This window comes from Mizuhopecten yessoensis, unplaced genomic scaffold (genome assembly GCF_002113885.1).
Source record: "Mizuhopecten yessoensis strain PY_sf001 unplaced genomic scaffold, ASM211388v2 scaffold1669, whole genome shotgun sequence".
In the NCBI taxonomy this organism is placed as follows: domain Eukaryota; kingdom Metazoa; phylum Mollusca; class Bivalvia; order Pectinida; family Pectinidae; genus Mizuhopecten; species Mizuhopecten yessoensis.
In genome coordinates this window covers 283965-301225 of record NW_018404162.1, presented here as the reverse complement: position 1 = coordinate 301225, position 17261 = coordinate 283965, and the positions used below count along the sequence as shown (strand labels likewise).

The 17261-nt window shown below is 39.3% G+C and overlaps 1 protein-coding gene across 1 annotated transcript in view; it reads left to right on the top strand.

The window, feature by feature from the left end:
• The window catches only part of LOC110466363 (sushi, von Willebrand factor type A, EGF and pentraxin domain-containing protein 1-like), a 107784-nt gene that overhangs the window by 50515 nt on the left and 40008 nt on the right, over window positions 1–17261 (top strand). Inside the window, exons 19-25 of the mRNA XM_021522811.1 lie at window positions 1535–1714; window positions 2207–2407; window positions 3196–3384; window positions 8545–8733; window positions 10934–11176; window positions 15169–15423; window positions 16015–16212. Coding sequence (XP_021378486.1) covers window positions 1535–1714; window positions 2207–2407; window positions 3196–3384; window positions 8545–8733; window positions 10934–11176; window positions 15169–15423; window positions 16015–16212 — 1455 coding nt within the window. The remainder of the gene's footprint in view (window positions 1–1534; window positions 1715–2206; window positions 2408–3195; window positions 3385–8544; window positions 8734–10933; window positions 11177–15168; window positions 15424–16014; window positions 16213–17261) is intronic.

Below are 17261 nucleotides of genomic sequence, written 5' to 3'. Positions count from 1 at the left end.
TCCATCTTGTCTGTGTGGTGATGCTTATGAAACTGCTACACATTATCTTTCACAATGTCCAATGTATACTAATGAGAGACAAACTTTAATAAATGAGATTTTTGAAGTGTGTCCGGTTAATCTTGATACTAAAACACTTCTTAATGGAAGCACTGTGTTAAACAATACTGAAAATAAATCTATACTTGATAGTGTTCTTAAATATATATACAACACAAGAAGACTTGTTTAATCAATCAAAACAATCTATAAATTTTGTTATATATAGTCATAACTGATAAAATACTGTCCTTAAACCATTATGTGATTATACTGCTTGTTATATATACATTGATGTTTTAATATTATACAACTAAGGGATTAAGCTTTGTGTGCTGTTTTTACTGATGGGTGCAATAAAGTAAAACATAAATGTGCTAAGTTTGAATGCTTAGTGTTCTGTGGTTTAATCTGGATTCTTCTCGAGTGGATGATATGTGAACGGTAGAGGCCGTTAGAGACTTTTTTGTCAGAAACTCGATGGGATGAAATATTTACACAGAACACTGGCAATACATCTTACACATATACTACTTTTTCAAAATCTTCTAGCTGAATTGCCTCATTTTTTTTTCATTTTTTTTTTCATATTTTATCACTCCTACCAATGATATATATATTGATACTAAATGGTTCTATACTTCTAACTACTTCATGCAACAGCAGCAGGGTATGAAAAGGGGGCACTAATGACTTGCAAAACAAAAAACAAAAAAACAATTGTAGCAATTTCTCTGTTTAATATATCATTAAGGCATTGCTTTCCTATTACTGATTAATTATGATTGACTTTTTAATATGAGAATTGTATAGCTAAAAATATCAATCAAATATTTATATGTAATTGAAACATACATGGAATTATCTCCCCTATACCATCTGCTATATATATATATATATGTCTATGCTACTTATTATATATGATCTGCATCAATATTTTCTTACAAACCATTTCATTCATCATGTCAACCTAAGGAGAGAACTTATATAGGCCTAGCCTGCTGTTCAATCCTATTGTTTACTCAATAAAATATGATGAAATGAAATTTGAATTAAAATGTGTAAATGATATATATCTACATATTTATATATATTTCACAAGCTTCCTCTTATTGTGAATTACATATATTTCCATTTCTATCCATTACCGGTGGTTATTTGAATAAAATCTATTTTATTATGGAGAAATCTTGCTATATGCCATAAGCTTGATGATCACTTCAATTGCTGGTCAATAAAATTTGTTGAAATTGACAAATATCAAAACCAGAAAAAAACTACTAAATCCAAACCCATCATCAATACCGAAACAAGAACCGAACCCAAACCGACACCAAAACAAAGCGAAGCATAACCTTATCTAACCTGTTGTCATTGAAATAAGTCTTAACTGTCTTTAACCGGTACAGCCATAATGTATATGGTATTTAAACCTTCTATCTGGAATAGTCATACCATAAAGAATAAAAAGCATTTTACCTGTTGCTATATATAGGTTTGGCATGCAGTGATCCACCCGACGTGGGTAATGCTCGACTGATGTCAGGGAGGTCGATCCACCGTTATGGAGACAAGATTGAGTACTTTTGTGATCTTGGGTATGAGATGAGCGGGTCGTCTATCCTGTCCTGTACCTCCAATGGACAGTGGTCATTTGCCTTTCCCACCTGCAATGGTATGGTACACTCATATTATTTCACTGATGTGTTTAGTGAGAAATTAGGAAAACAGGAAGACAAGAAAGGAAAATTAATGTAGAGCAAACAAAGAAGAAAAGATAAGACATAAGAAAGAGAGGATAGTAGTTTCTGTCTGTCTATCGGCATAGTTTTTGAACAGAACGAAGGAGAGAAATATTGCTTTCAGTTTGCAATTGTCTATCTATCCCATATGTTTTCCATACATAAGGAAGAGGGTGATTCTGGTTTAAGCGTGGCTACCCTGCAAACTGAAACTATATTACGTTTTTGTAAATGAATTCCTACAGATTTGATATTCTATGACCCAATGGTCAGAAGATCGGTATTGATGTTATATCAGTATCTGAGATCTCAATTGAAGCTATCTTTGTATACGATATTGGTACCGATGAATGTTGAAACAAGGACTGGGACGGATGAACATTGTTCAGTTTGGATTTCCATGTAAGTATTACGCATTGTTTCAGTGGCCAACTGTCCTCCTGCTGACCTGACAGGAGTGGGAAACATACCAAACCTAAATAGCTCAGGCCAGCTGTTATATGGAGAGGTGCTTGAGATGACATGTACTGTTAATCAGCCCAGTAGTTACTCGTCATCACGACAATGTCTTTACGACATAACAAGCAATATCTACACACTGGTTGGTGCTCCATATGGATGCCCAGGTGAGCTAGCTTTCGCTACATATTTGTAATTTTTCATGCTATGTTTTTTTTTCTGCAGTTGTCCACTTGCAGTTAGTTATCATTAATGAATAATTGAACTCTGTTTACAGTAATTCTTTTTTTGTTTTGTTTTTCACATTAATAGAATCGTCCCCTACCACCCGAAAATTGCTAGAATCAAATGCACATTTTAGATAGATATATCCTCAGCTGATTTATCAAAGGTGTACATTTAAAACTCAACTGTCATCTATTTCCCATTTTGGAGGGAACAAACTTTACTAAAACTTGTATAGAGTAACTACATGTTTGGTTTATTCTTTTTATTGTTATTGTGGAATTATTGTAAAATATTGTCTTAAAGAAACTATTGCGCTATGAACTATATCATTACAAATGTAATTATGTATCTTTATTTGACGATTTGACTACCAAAGGATTTAAAATCAAGTATATATGTATATATATATCTTATAGTGACGGATTGTTACTGACTAATTTTTGATTTCAGTGATCGACTATCATTTTGTTTTCAGGGATGGACTCTTACTTTGACTGTGATCAGCTGTAATTGTTTTTGTCAGTGATCGACTATTATTTTGACAGTCATCGATTGTTATTTTGACCTTGATCGATTGCTATTTTGACTGTGATCGACTATTACTTTGACTGTGGTCGATTGCTATTTTGACAGTGATCGAGTAATGTTTTGACTGTGATTGATTGCTATTTTGACAGTGATGGACTGTTATTTTGTGTTCAGTGATCAACTATTATTTTGTTTTCAGTGATCGACTGTGGTACCCCAGATCAAGTGGCTGGCTCTAACTTTGTTATTGGGAACACTGTGTATGGTAGCTCCTTCCCCTTTACCTGCTCACCACGTCAGGTCCGTGATGGTACGAGTGAAAATGGTGACACAAATGTGAGGTGTAAAGCTGATGGGAAATGGGACTTTGGAAGTTTGCAGTGTGTAGGTAAGTACATGTGTAGTACAGTTTTGAATCTCACAAATTATTTAGCTCAAATCTGATGAATCGATAAAAAGAATAATTTATTTGAGTACTGATGCTTTGCAAGTACTTTAAACTTGTTTTATTACACCATATCGTACACTTGTATTTGCTTATCTGGATTGAAAATACGAATTCACTTTGACATGACACTGTCTGTTTAATCGTTCAAAACTTTTCTGAGTAGACAAAATGTGTAATTTCTAATGTCAAATTATTGACTGAAAACATGAAAATGGATGTCAAATTACATCAAAGAATTCAAAGGTTTTATATGCCGTTCTTGATCTGTGTGCAATCTCGTTTTCTGAATGAAACTTTGGTGCTTTGTGGATTTAATCATGGCGATCCATTATCGGATTCAGTACCAGAACTGAGAGGAATAAAGCAGATTAATTTTATCAGTTCATTATTCTAAATCTCGGATGAACACCTGACGGTATTTTCTAATTGCAAAGTGTCTAAAGGGAAAGAACTATAAAAAAAGATATAAAGCAAAAGATCAGAAAGAATGGCAGGCAGACTGAAAGTGCAAGGATGAAGAGGTCAAGACGAATATGAGAAAATGAAGAGACTACATAATAGAAGAGGCAGACAGAGCAGCACTCAGCTGGAAATGAAACGTTTTATGAAGTGCCAAGAACACCAAGTGAGGAAACAAAATGACCGTAATAAAGGAAAAGGAAGGAAACATCCTGAGTGATGAGGATGATTGTAAGAAAAGATGAAGAGATCACTTTAAATAAGCCCTAAATAGACATAACCAGGTAAATCCTAATGATTTTATAGACAAACGGAAGGTTTTCAAGATGTAAGGTCCTATTAAATAGAAATATGACCAGGAAAGCCTTGAACTGGATGTTCAGAGATACATATGGTATTACAGCGGAATACCTCAGAGCAGACCTAGACACAACACCAACAAACATTGAAAGACTATTTCGCGCAATTTGGTAACAAGGAAAACACCAGCAGAACAGAATGAATGACTAACATTTAACGTTTATCTGTATACGACAACTAAAGGGCAATAATACTGTTGTCCTTGTAACGAAATATCTTTTGGGAAATGGTTATCTGACCAATGGGATATATGTGATTGCGTATCGGACCAATGGGTTAGAGGTGATGGCGTATTGAGAGAAGGGAAATGGTTATCGGACCCATGGGGTAGAGGTGATGGCGTAGTGAGAGAAGGGAAATGGTTATCGGACCAATGGGGAAGAGGTGATGGCGTATTGAGAGAAGGGAACTGGTTATCGGATCAATGGGGTAGAGGGGATGGCGCATTGAGAGAAGGGAAATGGTTATTGGACCAATGGGGTAGACGTGATGGCGTATTGAGAGAAGGGAAATGGTTATTGGACCAATGGGGTAGACGTGATGGCGTATTGAGAGAAGGGAAATGGTTATCGGACCCATGGGGTAGAGGTGATGGCGTATTGAGAGAAGGGGAATAGTTATCGGGCCAATGGGGTAGAGGTGATGGCGTATTGAGAGAAGGGAACTGGTTATCGGATCAATGGGGTAGAGGTGATGGCTTAGTGAGAGAAGGGAACTGGTTATCGGACCAATGGGGTAGAGGTGATGGCGTATTGAGAGAAGGGGAATGGTTATCGGGCCAATGGGGTAGAGGTGATGGCGTATTAAGAGAAGATCTAGTTGGGGTTTGTAGAGGTAGGAGCACGGCAGAACAATTGTTCGCACTCAGATATATCAGAATGCATAATCGAAGTCACCCTTTCTAAGCAACTGTATGGACTCCCAAGAAAACATTTAGCACCATGCATAGAGAAAGTGTTTGGAAGATTGTAGCGTTGTATGGAATTCCAGACAAACCTACACACATGATGAAACAGTTATATGATAACACTGCGTGCGCCGTAGTGAAACAGTTATATGATAACACTGCGTGAGCCGTAGTGAAACAGTTATATGATAACACTGCGTGCGCCGTAGTGAAACAGTTATATGATAACACTGCGTGCGCCGTAGTGAAACAGTTATATGATAACACTGCGTGCGCCGTAGTGAAACAGTTATATGATAACACTGCGTGCGCCGTAGTGAAACATGTATATGATAACACTGCGTGCGCCGTAGTAAAACAGTTATATGATAACACTGCGTGCGCCGTAGTGAAACAGTTATATGGTAACACTGCGTGCGCCGTAGTGAAACAGTTATATGATAACACTGCGTGGGCCGTATTAGAAAATTCTGAAGAATATGAATGGTTTAAAGTAATAACTGGAGTGAAATATGGATGTGTTAGATCCGCATTTCTAATTACTGTTGAACGGATAGTGAATAATGCAACGAGTGACAAACCAATTGGAATACGAAGGATTATTACCCATTTGAGAAAAATCTAGGAATCTGATTGGTTAAAAACTACAGTGTACCAAACCGCATTCGTAAATCTCAGGGGGTAAACGAAAATCTCAGGGGGTATACGGTCATCTCACGTGATTCTCAGCAGTAATACGGTGCCATTACGTGATTTTACAAGGGGTAAACCGGTCACGTGTCTTTGTATCTTGCGACCGAGCATCGGGAGACAACTCGCATTCGTCGTCTGCTTCGCTGTTTACAAAATGGCAAAAAGTTTCGCTTCGCATACTGATTAGGAAATACTCGCCAAAAGGGCTAACTATGTGCCACATAACACACAAAAGTCGAACAGACGAGCGGCAAACATGCAGAGGACGTATTTAAAAGAAAAGAATCAGGAAGAACAGTTCGAGGAATATGATAAAACGAAACTAAATGAGGTACTGTGTCATTTTTATCTTGACAACAAACAGAAAAGTTGACGGGGAACTGTACAAAACCAATATAAAAGACTCAAAATGGGTATTAAATTCGTTACACGGATTTTTGGCAGGGTATACGGGATGATATGACCCTAAAGGTTTCGTATTATCGGCCTCGGGAAATACGAAACCCTTTAGGGTCATACCATCCCGTATACCCTGCCAAAAACCCGTGTAACTAATAACATCACAAAAAAATACAACATTTATATTTTTTAAGCAATTTAGCCTCATCGTTATCATGGCACCAAGATCTACAAAACACACCAAATTGTCTAAAAACAAATGCAGAAAAAGTGGGCTTCAAAATCGACGTCGTAAAAAATGGAGGTACTAGGGATACATTTTCAGTTCTGTATAGAAAGGAAACACGAAAAAAGAACGAAGGAGACAAGAAGAAAACATAACACCTTTCAAAAAGCATGTTTATCGGAAAGAATATCAAATTATACAAGAGGAAGGTAAATCCGAAATGGGCAAGTCAGTAATAAGGTGTACGTTGACATGGATTGGCAATATATTGAAGATAACACAGGATCTGTGCAACTTCACTATCACTTAGTACAACGAAGAGCGGGAAGACCAAGAACGACATGCTAAGGAAAGTAATAAAGGAGGTCGGGGTGACGCGAGGACAATGGCAAAAGACAGGATGAAAAGAAAAAAGTGGCGTCATGCCTTATGTGCAAAGGGTATGAGGAGGAACTTTTTGTTGTGGTGAAATGTAATTGCTCGTTACTTATATTTTGGATTCCAATGAAGCTGGTTGATGACTATGTACAATTTTTATTGTTGTCATCATGATTTCATGTGGAAAAAGGATATTTCTTCGCGGGATATGACGGTTGATGCTTTTGATGATCCTCATGTGTGTGTCTCGCTGTTTCGTTAGCACTACTCTGGTCCTTGGACGTGTTTTTGACTTAATTAACATCTTACATCGCTGAAGCAGACGACGCTAAACCTTCCGGAACATCTTAGTTTTCTCTTTCTTGTACTGTTTTATGGGCCTCCGTGTAAATCGGTTCATATTTTGACCTGCTTTCATCGATTCTTAATTCGAATCGTGGTCTTGTTGACACTTCGTTAATGTTTAGTAATAGTAGACTATTTGGGGGGAAATATTCACCATTAAATATTACTTCAAAACCAGTACATATTTCTAGTGCGGACTCGAGATTTTATCTACTGTACTTGCGAGCGATGAGAAAATTGTTCAAACGACAAACACTGAAAATACTGTACGATAAACTATTTATCATCCATATACTACTACCTTATATATTTCTCCTTTTTAAAAACTCAACTAAACACCATGTTTTCCAAATGACTTTTAAACTCGATGGTCAACGATCGCCTGTGACAAACGTAAACAAATATAGGTTTTGCTCGGAGGAATACAATGAACCTTTAAACTACGTAGAAAAAATAGTTTTAAAACAATTTTATCGCCATTACTTTTCCATACGCGGATCACCTTTGTGTGGAAACTATTTGGCGCGAACAGACGTTCTCCTTTTGAGAAAATACGTTCCCAAGTGCTGGGGAATAGGAAAATCCGTTCTCAAGTTGTTCTAAAGTTGTTCTCAAGTCGTTCTCAACTTCTTCTCATACTGACAACCCATGATAATGTATGTATCACGCTACCGGTAGGTGGTATAAAGTAGTATATAGATGATGAAATAATATGTAGAAATATGTGGCATATGGTAGAAGTATATCATGTAAAGTTCTGTTAAAAGGGTCAACTTATGCATCAAATAATGAGTGAACAATGTAATAGAGGTTTTAGAACCTAGTTTCTAGTTGTGATATTAGTTCGTTGGTAATATATATAAGACTTAACATGAGTTTCTATTTCATATGAGATTTATGGAACGAGTCTAAGAGTTATTCTATTTCGCGAGTCTATGGCTTGCTAAAATGAAAATTTCGTGACGAGTTCATTAATTTCGTATAAAATGAAAACGACTGTAAGATCCTTGTTATCGCATAATCAAGATTTGTGGCATTTATTTGAATAAAACGACAATTTTTATGCAACCTTGAAATGTAAAAAGCCGCCATTTTGACTCAAAAGCATAAGTCTGTGGCGTCATATACCTGTCCTTAGCGTGACGTCACACTTGAATCAATTAAAACTTACACCCAATCACAGGGTCATATTACATCGGTTAATACGCCAAAAAAATATGACACGGTATATTCACTGGATAACACGGTACATTATGTGATAAAATGTGTTTTTACATTTTTTTTTATGTAGATTTACATCTAATGACAAATGATATTTTTTTTGTGTTTCCAGGAGAAACATGTGATGATCCTGGTAATGTAGCAGGAGCTAGCCAAAACTCGACCAGCTATCAGCCAAACGCTTTGGTGACCTTTCAATGTCATCGAAATGGATATGAACTAACCAAGAAAGGTGGCATCAGATGTGTCTACAGTGGAAACAGTCTGGAATGGGATGACACTGTGCTGCCCAGTTGTGTTGGTAAGCACATGTGTCACTAATTTAGTAACGGCATACAGAGGGCTGACCATCTACTACCCGTACTGACTCTATACTACACGTACTAACCCTATACTACCCGTACTGACCCTAAACTACACGTGCTGACCCTATTCTACACGTACTGACCATATACTACACGTACTGACCCTATACTACAATTACTGACCATATACTACACGTACTGCCCCTATACTACACGTACTGACCATCTACTACACGTACTGACCCTATACTACTATACTACCCGTACTGACCCTATACTACACGTACTGACCCTATACTACCCGTACTGACCATATCCTACACGTACTGACTCTATACTACACGTACTAACCCTATACTACCCGTACTGACCCTATACTACACGTACTGACCCTATTCTACACGCACTGACCATATACTACACGTACTGACCCTATACTACACGCACTGACCATATACTACACGTACTGACCCTATACTACACGGACTGACCCTATACTACACGTACTGACCATCTGCTACCCGTACTGACCATCTACTATACCCGTACTGACCCTACACTTCTCGTACTGACCCTATAATACACGTACTGACCATATACTACACGTACTAACCCTATACTACACGTACTGACCCTATACTACCCGTACTGACCATCTACTACCCGTACTGACTCTATACACGTACTGACTCTATACTACCCGTACTGACCATATACTACACGTACTAACCCTATACTACACGTACTGACTCTATACTACCCGTACTGACCCTATACTACCCGTACTGACCATATCCTACACGTACTAACCCTATACTACACGTACTGACCCTATACTACACGTACTGACCCTATACTACCCGTACTGACCATATCCTACACGTACTGACCATATACTACACGTACTGACCCTATACTACACGTACTGACCCTATACTACACGTACTGACCATCTACTACCCGTACTGACTCTATACCCGTACTGACCCTATACTACCCGTACTGACCCTATACTACACGTACTGACCCTATACTACACGTACTGACCCTATACTACACGTACTGACCCTATTCTACACGTATTGACCATATCCTACACGTACTGGCCATACAATACGCGTACTGACCATACATTTCACGTACCGACCCTATACTATACGTATTGACCCTTTACTACACGTACTGACTCTATACTGCAAGTACTGGCCCTATACTACACGTACTGACCATCTGCTACCCGTACTGACCATCTACTATACCCGTACTGACCCTACACTTCTCGTACTGACCCTATAATACACGTACTGACCATATACTACCCTTATTTACCATTCATTACACGCACTGACCCTAAACTACAATTACTGACCATATACTACACATACTGACCATATATTACACGTACTGACCATATACTACACGTACTGACCCTATACTACACGTACTGACCCTAAACTACAATTACTGACCATATACTACACGTACTGACCATATACTACACGTACTGACTCTATACACGTACTGACCAAATAATACACGGTATGACCCTATATTACACGTACTGTCCCTATACTACACGGTATGACCCTATATTACACGTACTTACCCTATATTACACGTACTGACCCTATACTACACGTACTGACCCTAAACTACAATTACTGACCATATATACTACACATACTGACCATACATTACACGTACTGACCATATACTACACGTACTGACCAAATAATACACGGTATGGCCCTATATTACACGTACTGACCAAATAATACACGTACTGACCCTATACTACACGGTATGACCCTATATTACACGGTATGCCCCTATACTACACGGTATGACCCTATACTACACGTACTAACCCTATATTACACGGTATGACCCTATACTACACGGTATGACCCTATATTACACGTACTGACCCTATACTACACGGTATGACCCTATATTACACGTACTGACTATACACCTGACGTGCCGATGTATACGCTCCCCTTATACTAAGGTACCGTCATGTTCAATGCTCTTAATTTAGTGCCCACTTTGTTTGTTCTCATATGCACTGTCTATCATTAAGCGTTGTTGTAGCATTTTGTATGTGAAGTTAATTTTCATAATGTTTTACGTGTTAAGAAACAACATATATCGGAAATGTATTATTTATTTAGTATTCATAATGACAATTTTCAGACACTATGAAGCCTACGGTACAGTACTGCCCCTCCGCACAGAGTGTGGACCCCTACAAAACTGTGACACTGGATCAGCCAATATTCACAGACAATACAGGTCTCCGATCTGTCACTATTTCCCCTGTAAATGGAAACACATCATTGGTCATAGATGGCCTGTCTGGTAGCCGGAGTGTTGTCTACACTGCTACAGACCATGCCGGCAATGTCGAGACCTGTGCCATTACTGTGTCTGTTAATGGTAAGTTTGTTCACCCTGATGTTGTAAACTAACCCTTTTAGTCTAAATATAGTCAATGGTTATATTTTGGAAATAATATATCTTCCTTTCTGCAATATCTCGGTCTTGACGCCATATTTGAATGCTTGATCCCAAACCACATTTGTGATTGACACACAAACAACGTGTGTATACTAGACAAATAAGGATGTAAGTTTTTGTGTAACGCAGGTGTCAGTTACATCAATTTAAACATACAACAAGAGTAATATCACCGATTTGTATGACGCACAGAACAAGACAATTGGCGTTTTCCTTTAAGGTTTCCTGTCTAATTAACCACAGAATTTAGCTTTGGTTTAGTATGTGATCAAAAGCACACGAAACCTGTTTTCATTTTTTTCAATTAATTTTATTGTCCCACAGCATTTTGCTGGAATACTGCCAGGGTTGGGGCCCTGGTTTCAGTCTCCTTACATAATTGTCTCCATGCAAGAGGGCTCTCATTAATTCATCCATCCAGTCATTCATTCATTCTGCCAATCACTTCAAATTATTTCATAATAATCATAATAATAATGATACTGGTACCTGCTATCATTACATGTAAGTTTTACCTCCAACTTAAAAAATGGCTGAGTTTAGTCTGAGTCAATAGTTGGACCAAGTTGACCTGGAGGCTGATACACGGGGCCAGTTTGAGTACTGGAGTAACCTTTTACAATCTTTCTCCATACAGATACAATAATAATATTTATTGCTGTTCCCTTCAGTACTGATGGGTTAGGGTTAGGGTTAGGGTTAGGGTTAGGGTTAGGGTTGGAGATCTGAATTTTAGCTGTCTTGGACAAAACAGACTCAATGTTGTATAAATGGAGGCCATGGCCTCCCTAGAAACGGAGAAGTAGGATCCAATAAGGGAAACAGAGGTAAAACTTTCAGATCCTTTTCCTTTCATAACAATTATAGGATTTTAATCAAATTTTATCTGGAGTATCCATGGACAAATTGGGCTTAATGTTGCTATTCCATGTTGCATACATGGAGAGTGTAGCAGAATGACGGGGCCTAGAGGGGAAAGTGGGGATACCATTATTGACTCCTTCATTCTACGGATGAAGGTAATTTAACAAAATCATATTTGGAGTATACTTCGGTCAGGGGGACTTACTGTTGTATAATCAAAGGGTGCTGATCATTAGGTCAGAGGAAATTTGGTAAATATTTATAATCAATTTAGCACTGTTAAAATGATATATTTATGATATAACCAAGTTCAATCTGCAGATAACTTTAGCCGACTTTTAAATGAAGGATGTTCCTCTACCGGTGATAGAAGGAATGGATCTTATTACAATCATACTCCTTTGTATAAGTTAAGATATATTGACGGAATTTGGTCTATAACATCCAAGACCAAGGCTTGATTTGGTTTGTTTGTGATAACCTCATATTAACAGACTTGATCATATGAGAACGAGCAAGGTTTCAGTGGTGGATGATATCCCAGTATTGAACCATCGACCCAGTGTTGGAGGGCAAATAATCGGAGACAGGCAGACGCCTTAACCACTCGGCTACCGTGGCCCAGTGTTGGAGGGCAAATAATCGTAGACGGGCAGACGCCTCAACCACTCGGCTACCGTGACCCAGTGTTGGAGGGCAAATAATCGTAGACGGGCAGACGCCTCAACCACTCGGCTACCGTGACCCAGTGTTGGAGGGCAAATAATCGTAGACGGGCAGACGCCTCAACCACTCGGCTACCGTGGCCCAGTCTTGGAGGGCAAATCATCGCAGACTGGCAGACGCCTTAATCACTCGGCTACCGTGACCCAGTGTTGGAGGGCAAAAAAATCGTAGACGGGCAGACGCCTCAACCACTCGGCTACCGTGACCCAGGGTTGGAGGGCAAATAATCGTAGACGGGCAGACGCCTTTATCACTCGGCTACCGTGACCCAGTGTTGGAGGGCCAATAATCGTAGACGGGCAGACGCCTCAACCACTCGGCTACCGTGACCCAGTGTTGGAGGGCTAATGTTCGTAGACAGGCAGACGCCTTAACCACTCAGCTACCGTGGCCCAGTGTTGGAGGGCAAATAATCGTAGACGGGCAGACGCCTCAACCACTCGGCTACCGTGACCCTGTCTTGGAGGGCAAATGATCGCAGACGGGCAGACGCCTTAATCACTCGGCTATCGTGACCCAGTGTTGGAGGGCAAATAATCGTAGACGGGCAGACGCCTTAATCACTCGGCTATCGTGACCCAGTGTTGGAGGCCAAATAATCGTAGACGGGCAGACGTCTTAACCACTCGGCTACCGTGACCCAGTGTTGGAGGGCTAATGTTCGTAGACGGGCAGACGCCTCAACCACTCGGCTACCGTGGCCCAGTCTTGGAGGGCAAATGATCGCAGACGGGCAGACGCCTTAACCACTCGGCTACCGTGACCCAGTGTTGGAGGCCAAATAATCGTAGGCGGGCAGACGCCTCAACCACTCGGCTACCGTGGCCCAGTGTTGGAGGGCAAATGATTGTAGACGGGCAGACGCCTTAACCATTCGGCTACCGTGGCCCAGAGTTAGAGGGCTAATGATTGTAGACGGGCAGACGCCTTAACCATTCGGCTACCGTGGCCCAGTGTTGGAGGGCAAATGATTGTAGACGGGCAGACGCCTTAACCACTCGGCTACCGTGACCCAGTGTTGGAGGGCTAATGGTAGTAGACGGGGTTAAGGGGTTGTTTGCTGCAGGGTCCTACACTTCCTAGACGAGTACACGGATGTCATTACAGTGTTTTAGTAATATCCTCTACTAGGAAAAGGGACCATTTATCTTATAACTACATCTCGGAAGGAAAGCCACGATTCCCACTCAGAAGGGCATACATATATGTTTTGCTAGGCTTTCAGAGATAAATACTAAAATTCTTCAAAGATAACTTGCGGACCTAAATCCTCACCACATAACCCTATATTAGTACTTGACATGAGGAGATGAACACTATAATGCTACCAGAATCGGTCCTTAGTCCAGTCTCTCCCTAATTGACAAAGATTCTGGGTCATTTAAACGGTTGAAATCCCGACCATATAGTCACATAATAATACAATAACATGTACAAGATATGAAAAGATGAATGCATTCATACTACCAGGAATGAAGTAACGAAGTAACGTAACAAATTCAGTACATGCAAACAGTCGGTATCCTCACAAATTACCATCTAAATCGTTTGCTTTGACTGCAGAAACGAAACACAATTATGCAAGTAGGATTGGTCTCAGGGTCCAGTTCCATTCCTGATGACCCAGTAAGTCCAGGGACTAGTTGAGTTACCCAATCAAGAATCATTTATACATGTAACACAACTGATAGATTTAGAGTCGATATATTAAAATGGTTGAAATTTCCACCCTTCAAGAAAGTAAACATTTGTTATGCAGGAAGAGCCGACTACTCTTAGGCAGTCAGGAATTCGCCAAGGGCTGGGCCCCTACCTCGCGGACTTAGTGCCATAACCCAGCCAGTCCCCTTTACACAATGCACATATATAAGGCTCTTAACAAAATTTGCATACAATGAGTGCATGGTCCTTAAAACCTTGAATTCAATGCTTTATAAAGAAGAGTGAAGCCTCTTGGAGACTGATGGCTAATGTTCAAAAGAGGGAAATTTGGTGTTGAGTATTTAAAAAAACGGCAATTCTTGACGAGTATATTTTTCTTAGTTTGCTATGAAATATTCCTACGACCCTGACATCATATGCTGTTAAAGTAACGATTCTCTCCTGATTGGTACTGCGAGGCAAAGCCCAGAATAAGATATTTTTGAAATATTAATAATGAAGAAAATATTTAAATATTTCGGTGAGAGATACAGGCGCTTTAGGTCTCATTGTGAAGCCTTTTTGAGCTTGTTTATTTAATAAACCAGATATGACATGCCTTGCATTTCATATATTGTTTTCCAGAAATCACATGTCTTGCCTTCCATTTATTGTTTCAGATATTGTAAAACCACAGGTGACATGCCCTCCCTCCCGTACAATTTTAGTAAAAGATGTTTCCTCATCTAAGGAGGAGGTTACTGTGCGTGAAAGCGACATCATCAAGTCGGATATTGTAGGTATAACAGATGTTATCATCAATCCTACTACCCTGACTGTGAGTGGCAGTAATCTGGGCAGTCATATTGTCACAATCATAGTACGGGATGCTGCTTCCAACTCGGCTGTCTGCAACTTTGATGTGGCCGTCAAAAGTAAGTTATTACAGGAATTTACAGTTCACTTTAACAATTCAACATTATGAAATTGGGAATTTATCGCAACCTTTGATATAAATATAGTTTTATGATAATGGATATAAGTGCTTCTCTTTGTGTAAAAACACAGTCAGAGGATACTGTCCTACATGTTTTAACTTAAAGGAGATTTGTACGACCTAGATTTATGATAGAGTTTAATTAAACAGGTAATTTGTCCTTTTGTAATATGTAACGTTGTTATGCCTGACATGTTATAAATATTATGATACCTTCATTTTCCAAATTGTATAACATGTCAGACTAACTGATATAAGATGTTGTGAAGTGTCATAGTATTCAGCAAAGCATTCGGCTGGTCACAATCATCTTAATGCCATTATACCTCTCAACAGCTAGTGAAATATTTGAATGATCACTATGTATCATTTTAACTGAATTTCATGTTCATCGTATTCAATATACGTATCTTAACACTAATATGTAATTGGTGTCATTAAATACTACATATTATCTTTTCGGTGTCATATTGAACTTAAAAGTGACAAGAAACCTATTCTAATTACATTTTTCATTTTGTTTTTTTAGTTGATCCCTGTACACCTTTAGCATTGACTACGCCCTTACATGGAAGTAAAGTTTGCAATGAAGTAGCAGATGGTTACTCCTGTACACTAACCTGTGAGTCAGGCTATGTGTTCTACCAATATCCTACTACTAACCTATCCATGCAGTGCAGTACGGAAAATCCCTGGAATCCAGAAGCGGTGCCTGCATGTGTCCCAGGTAAGGGTTGTTCTTGCTTATGTCCCAGGCAAGGACTTACCTCTGTGAATGAAAGACAATGTGTCTGCAAGTGTTCCAGGTAATGATTGTTCTTGCTAATGTCCCAGGCAAGGACTTACCTCTGTGAATGAAAGACAATGTGCCTGCATGTGTCCCTGGTAAGGATATATCTTGCTTATGTCCCAGGCAATGACTTACCTCTGTTAATGAAAGACAATGTGTCTGCATGTGTCCCAGGTCATTTGTCTTGTTGTGTCCCAGGTAAGGGTTGTATCACAGATAAGAGTGTACCCTTTGTATCCAAATAAGGACTGTACCTGTGTGTGTCCCTGATAAGGACTGTACCTGTGTACGTGTGAAAATCCCTGTTAAGAATGTTATCTATGTAAATTTCAAGTAAGGACTGTAATTCTGTGTGTGTCACTGATAAGGAGTGTACCTTTGTGTATCCAAGGTAAGGACTGTTGCCGTATGTGTCCGGGTGCAGACTGCTCCTGTGTGTGTCCCTGATAAGAACTCAAATATGAAAGACATTTGCATTGAAGATACACAAAGGGGAAGTAACTCCTTCAAAGCAGATTGTATAATAGTGATGTGAAGATAGTTTCCCGTTTATTTAAGGACTAGTAATAAACAAGTTTTCAAAAACGATTTATCTAACTTAACTATAGCTACACTTTTTAGGTCACCTGAGACTAGTGACCTATTCTAATCGCCTTTTGTCCGTCGTCGTCCGTCGTGCTTCGTTCGTCGGTAAACAATTTACATTTTCAACTTCTTTTCCGAAACCCTTGAATCAATTTCAATGAAATTTTGCAGAAACCTTCCATGGCCTTTGGTTAACCAGGGACCTGAGGTGGCAAAATTAATTAGGTCAGCTGAGTCCGTCGTGCCTCCTTAAACAATTTACATTTTCGTCTTCTCAGAATCCACTGATCCGATTTCAATAAATTTTTGCAGGAACCTGCCTTGTTCCAATATGCATCAAAAATGTGTATTATATGGTTCCCACCCCCGTTAGCTCTGTGGGGCGGAGCTAAAAGTGGTCA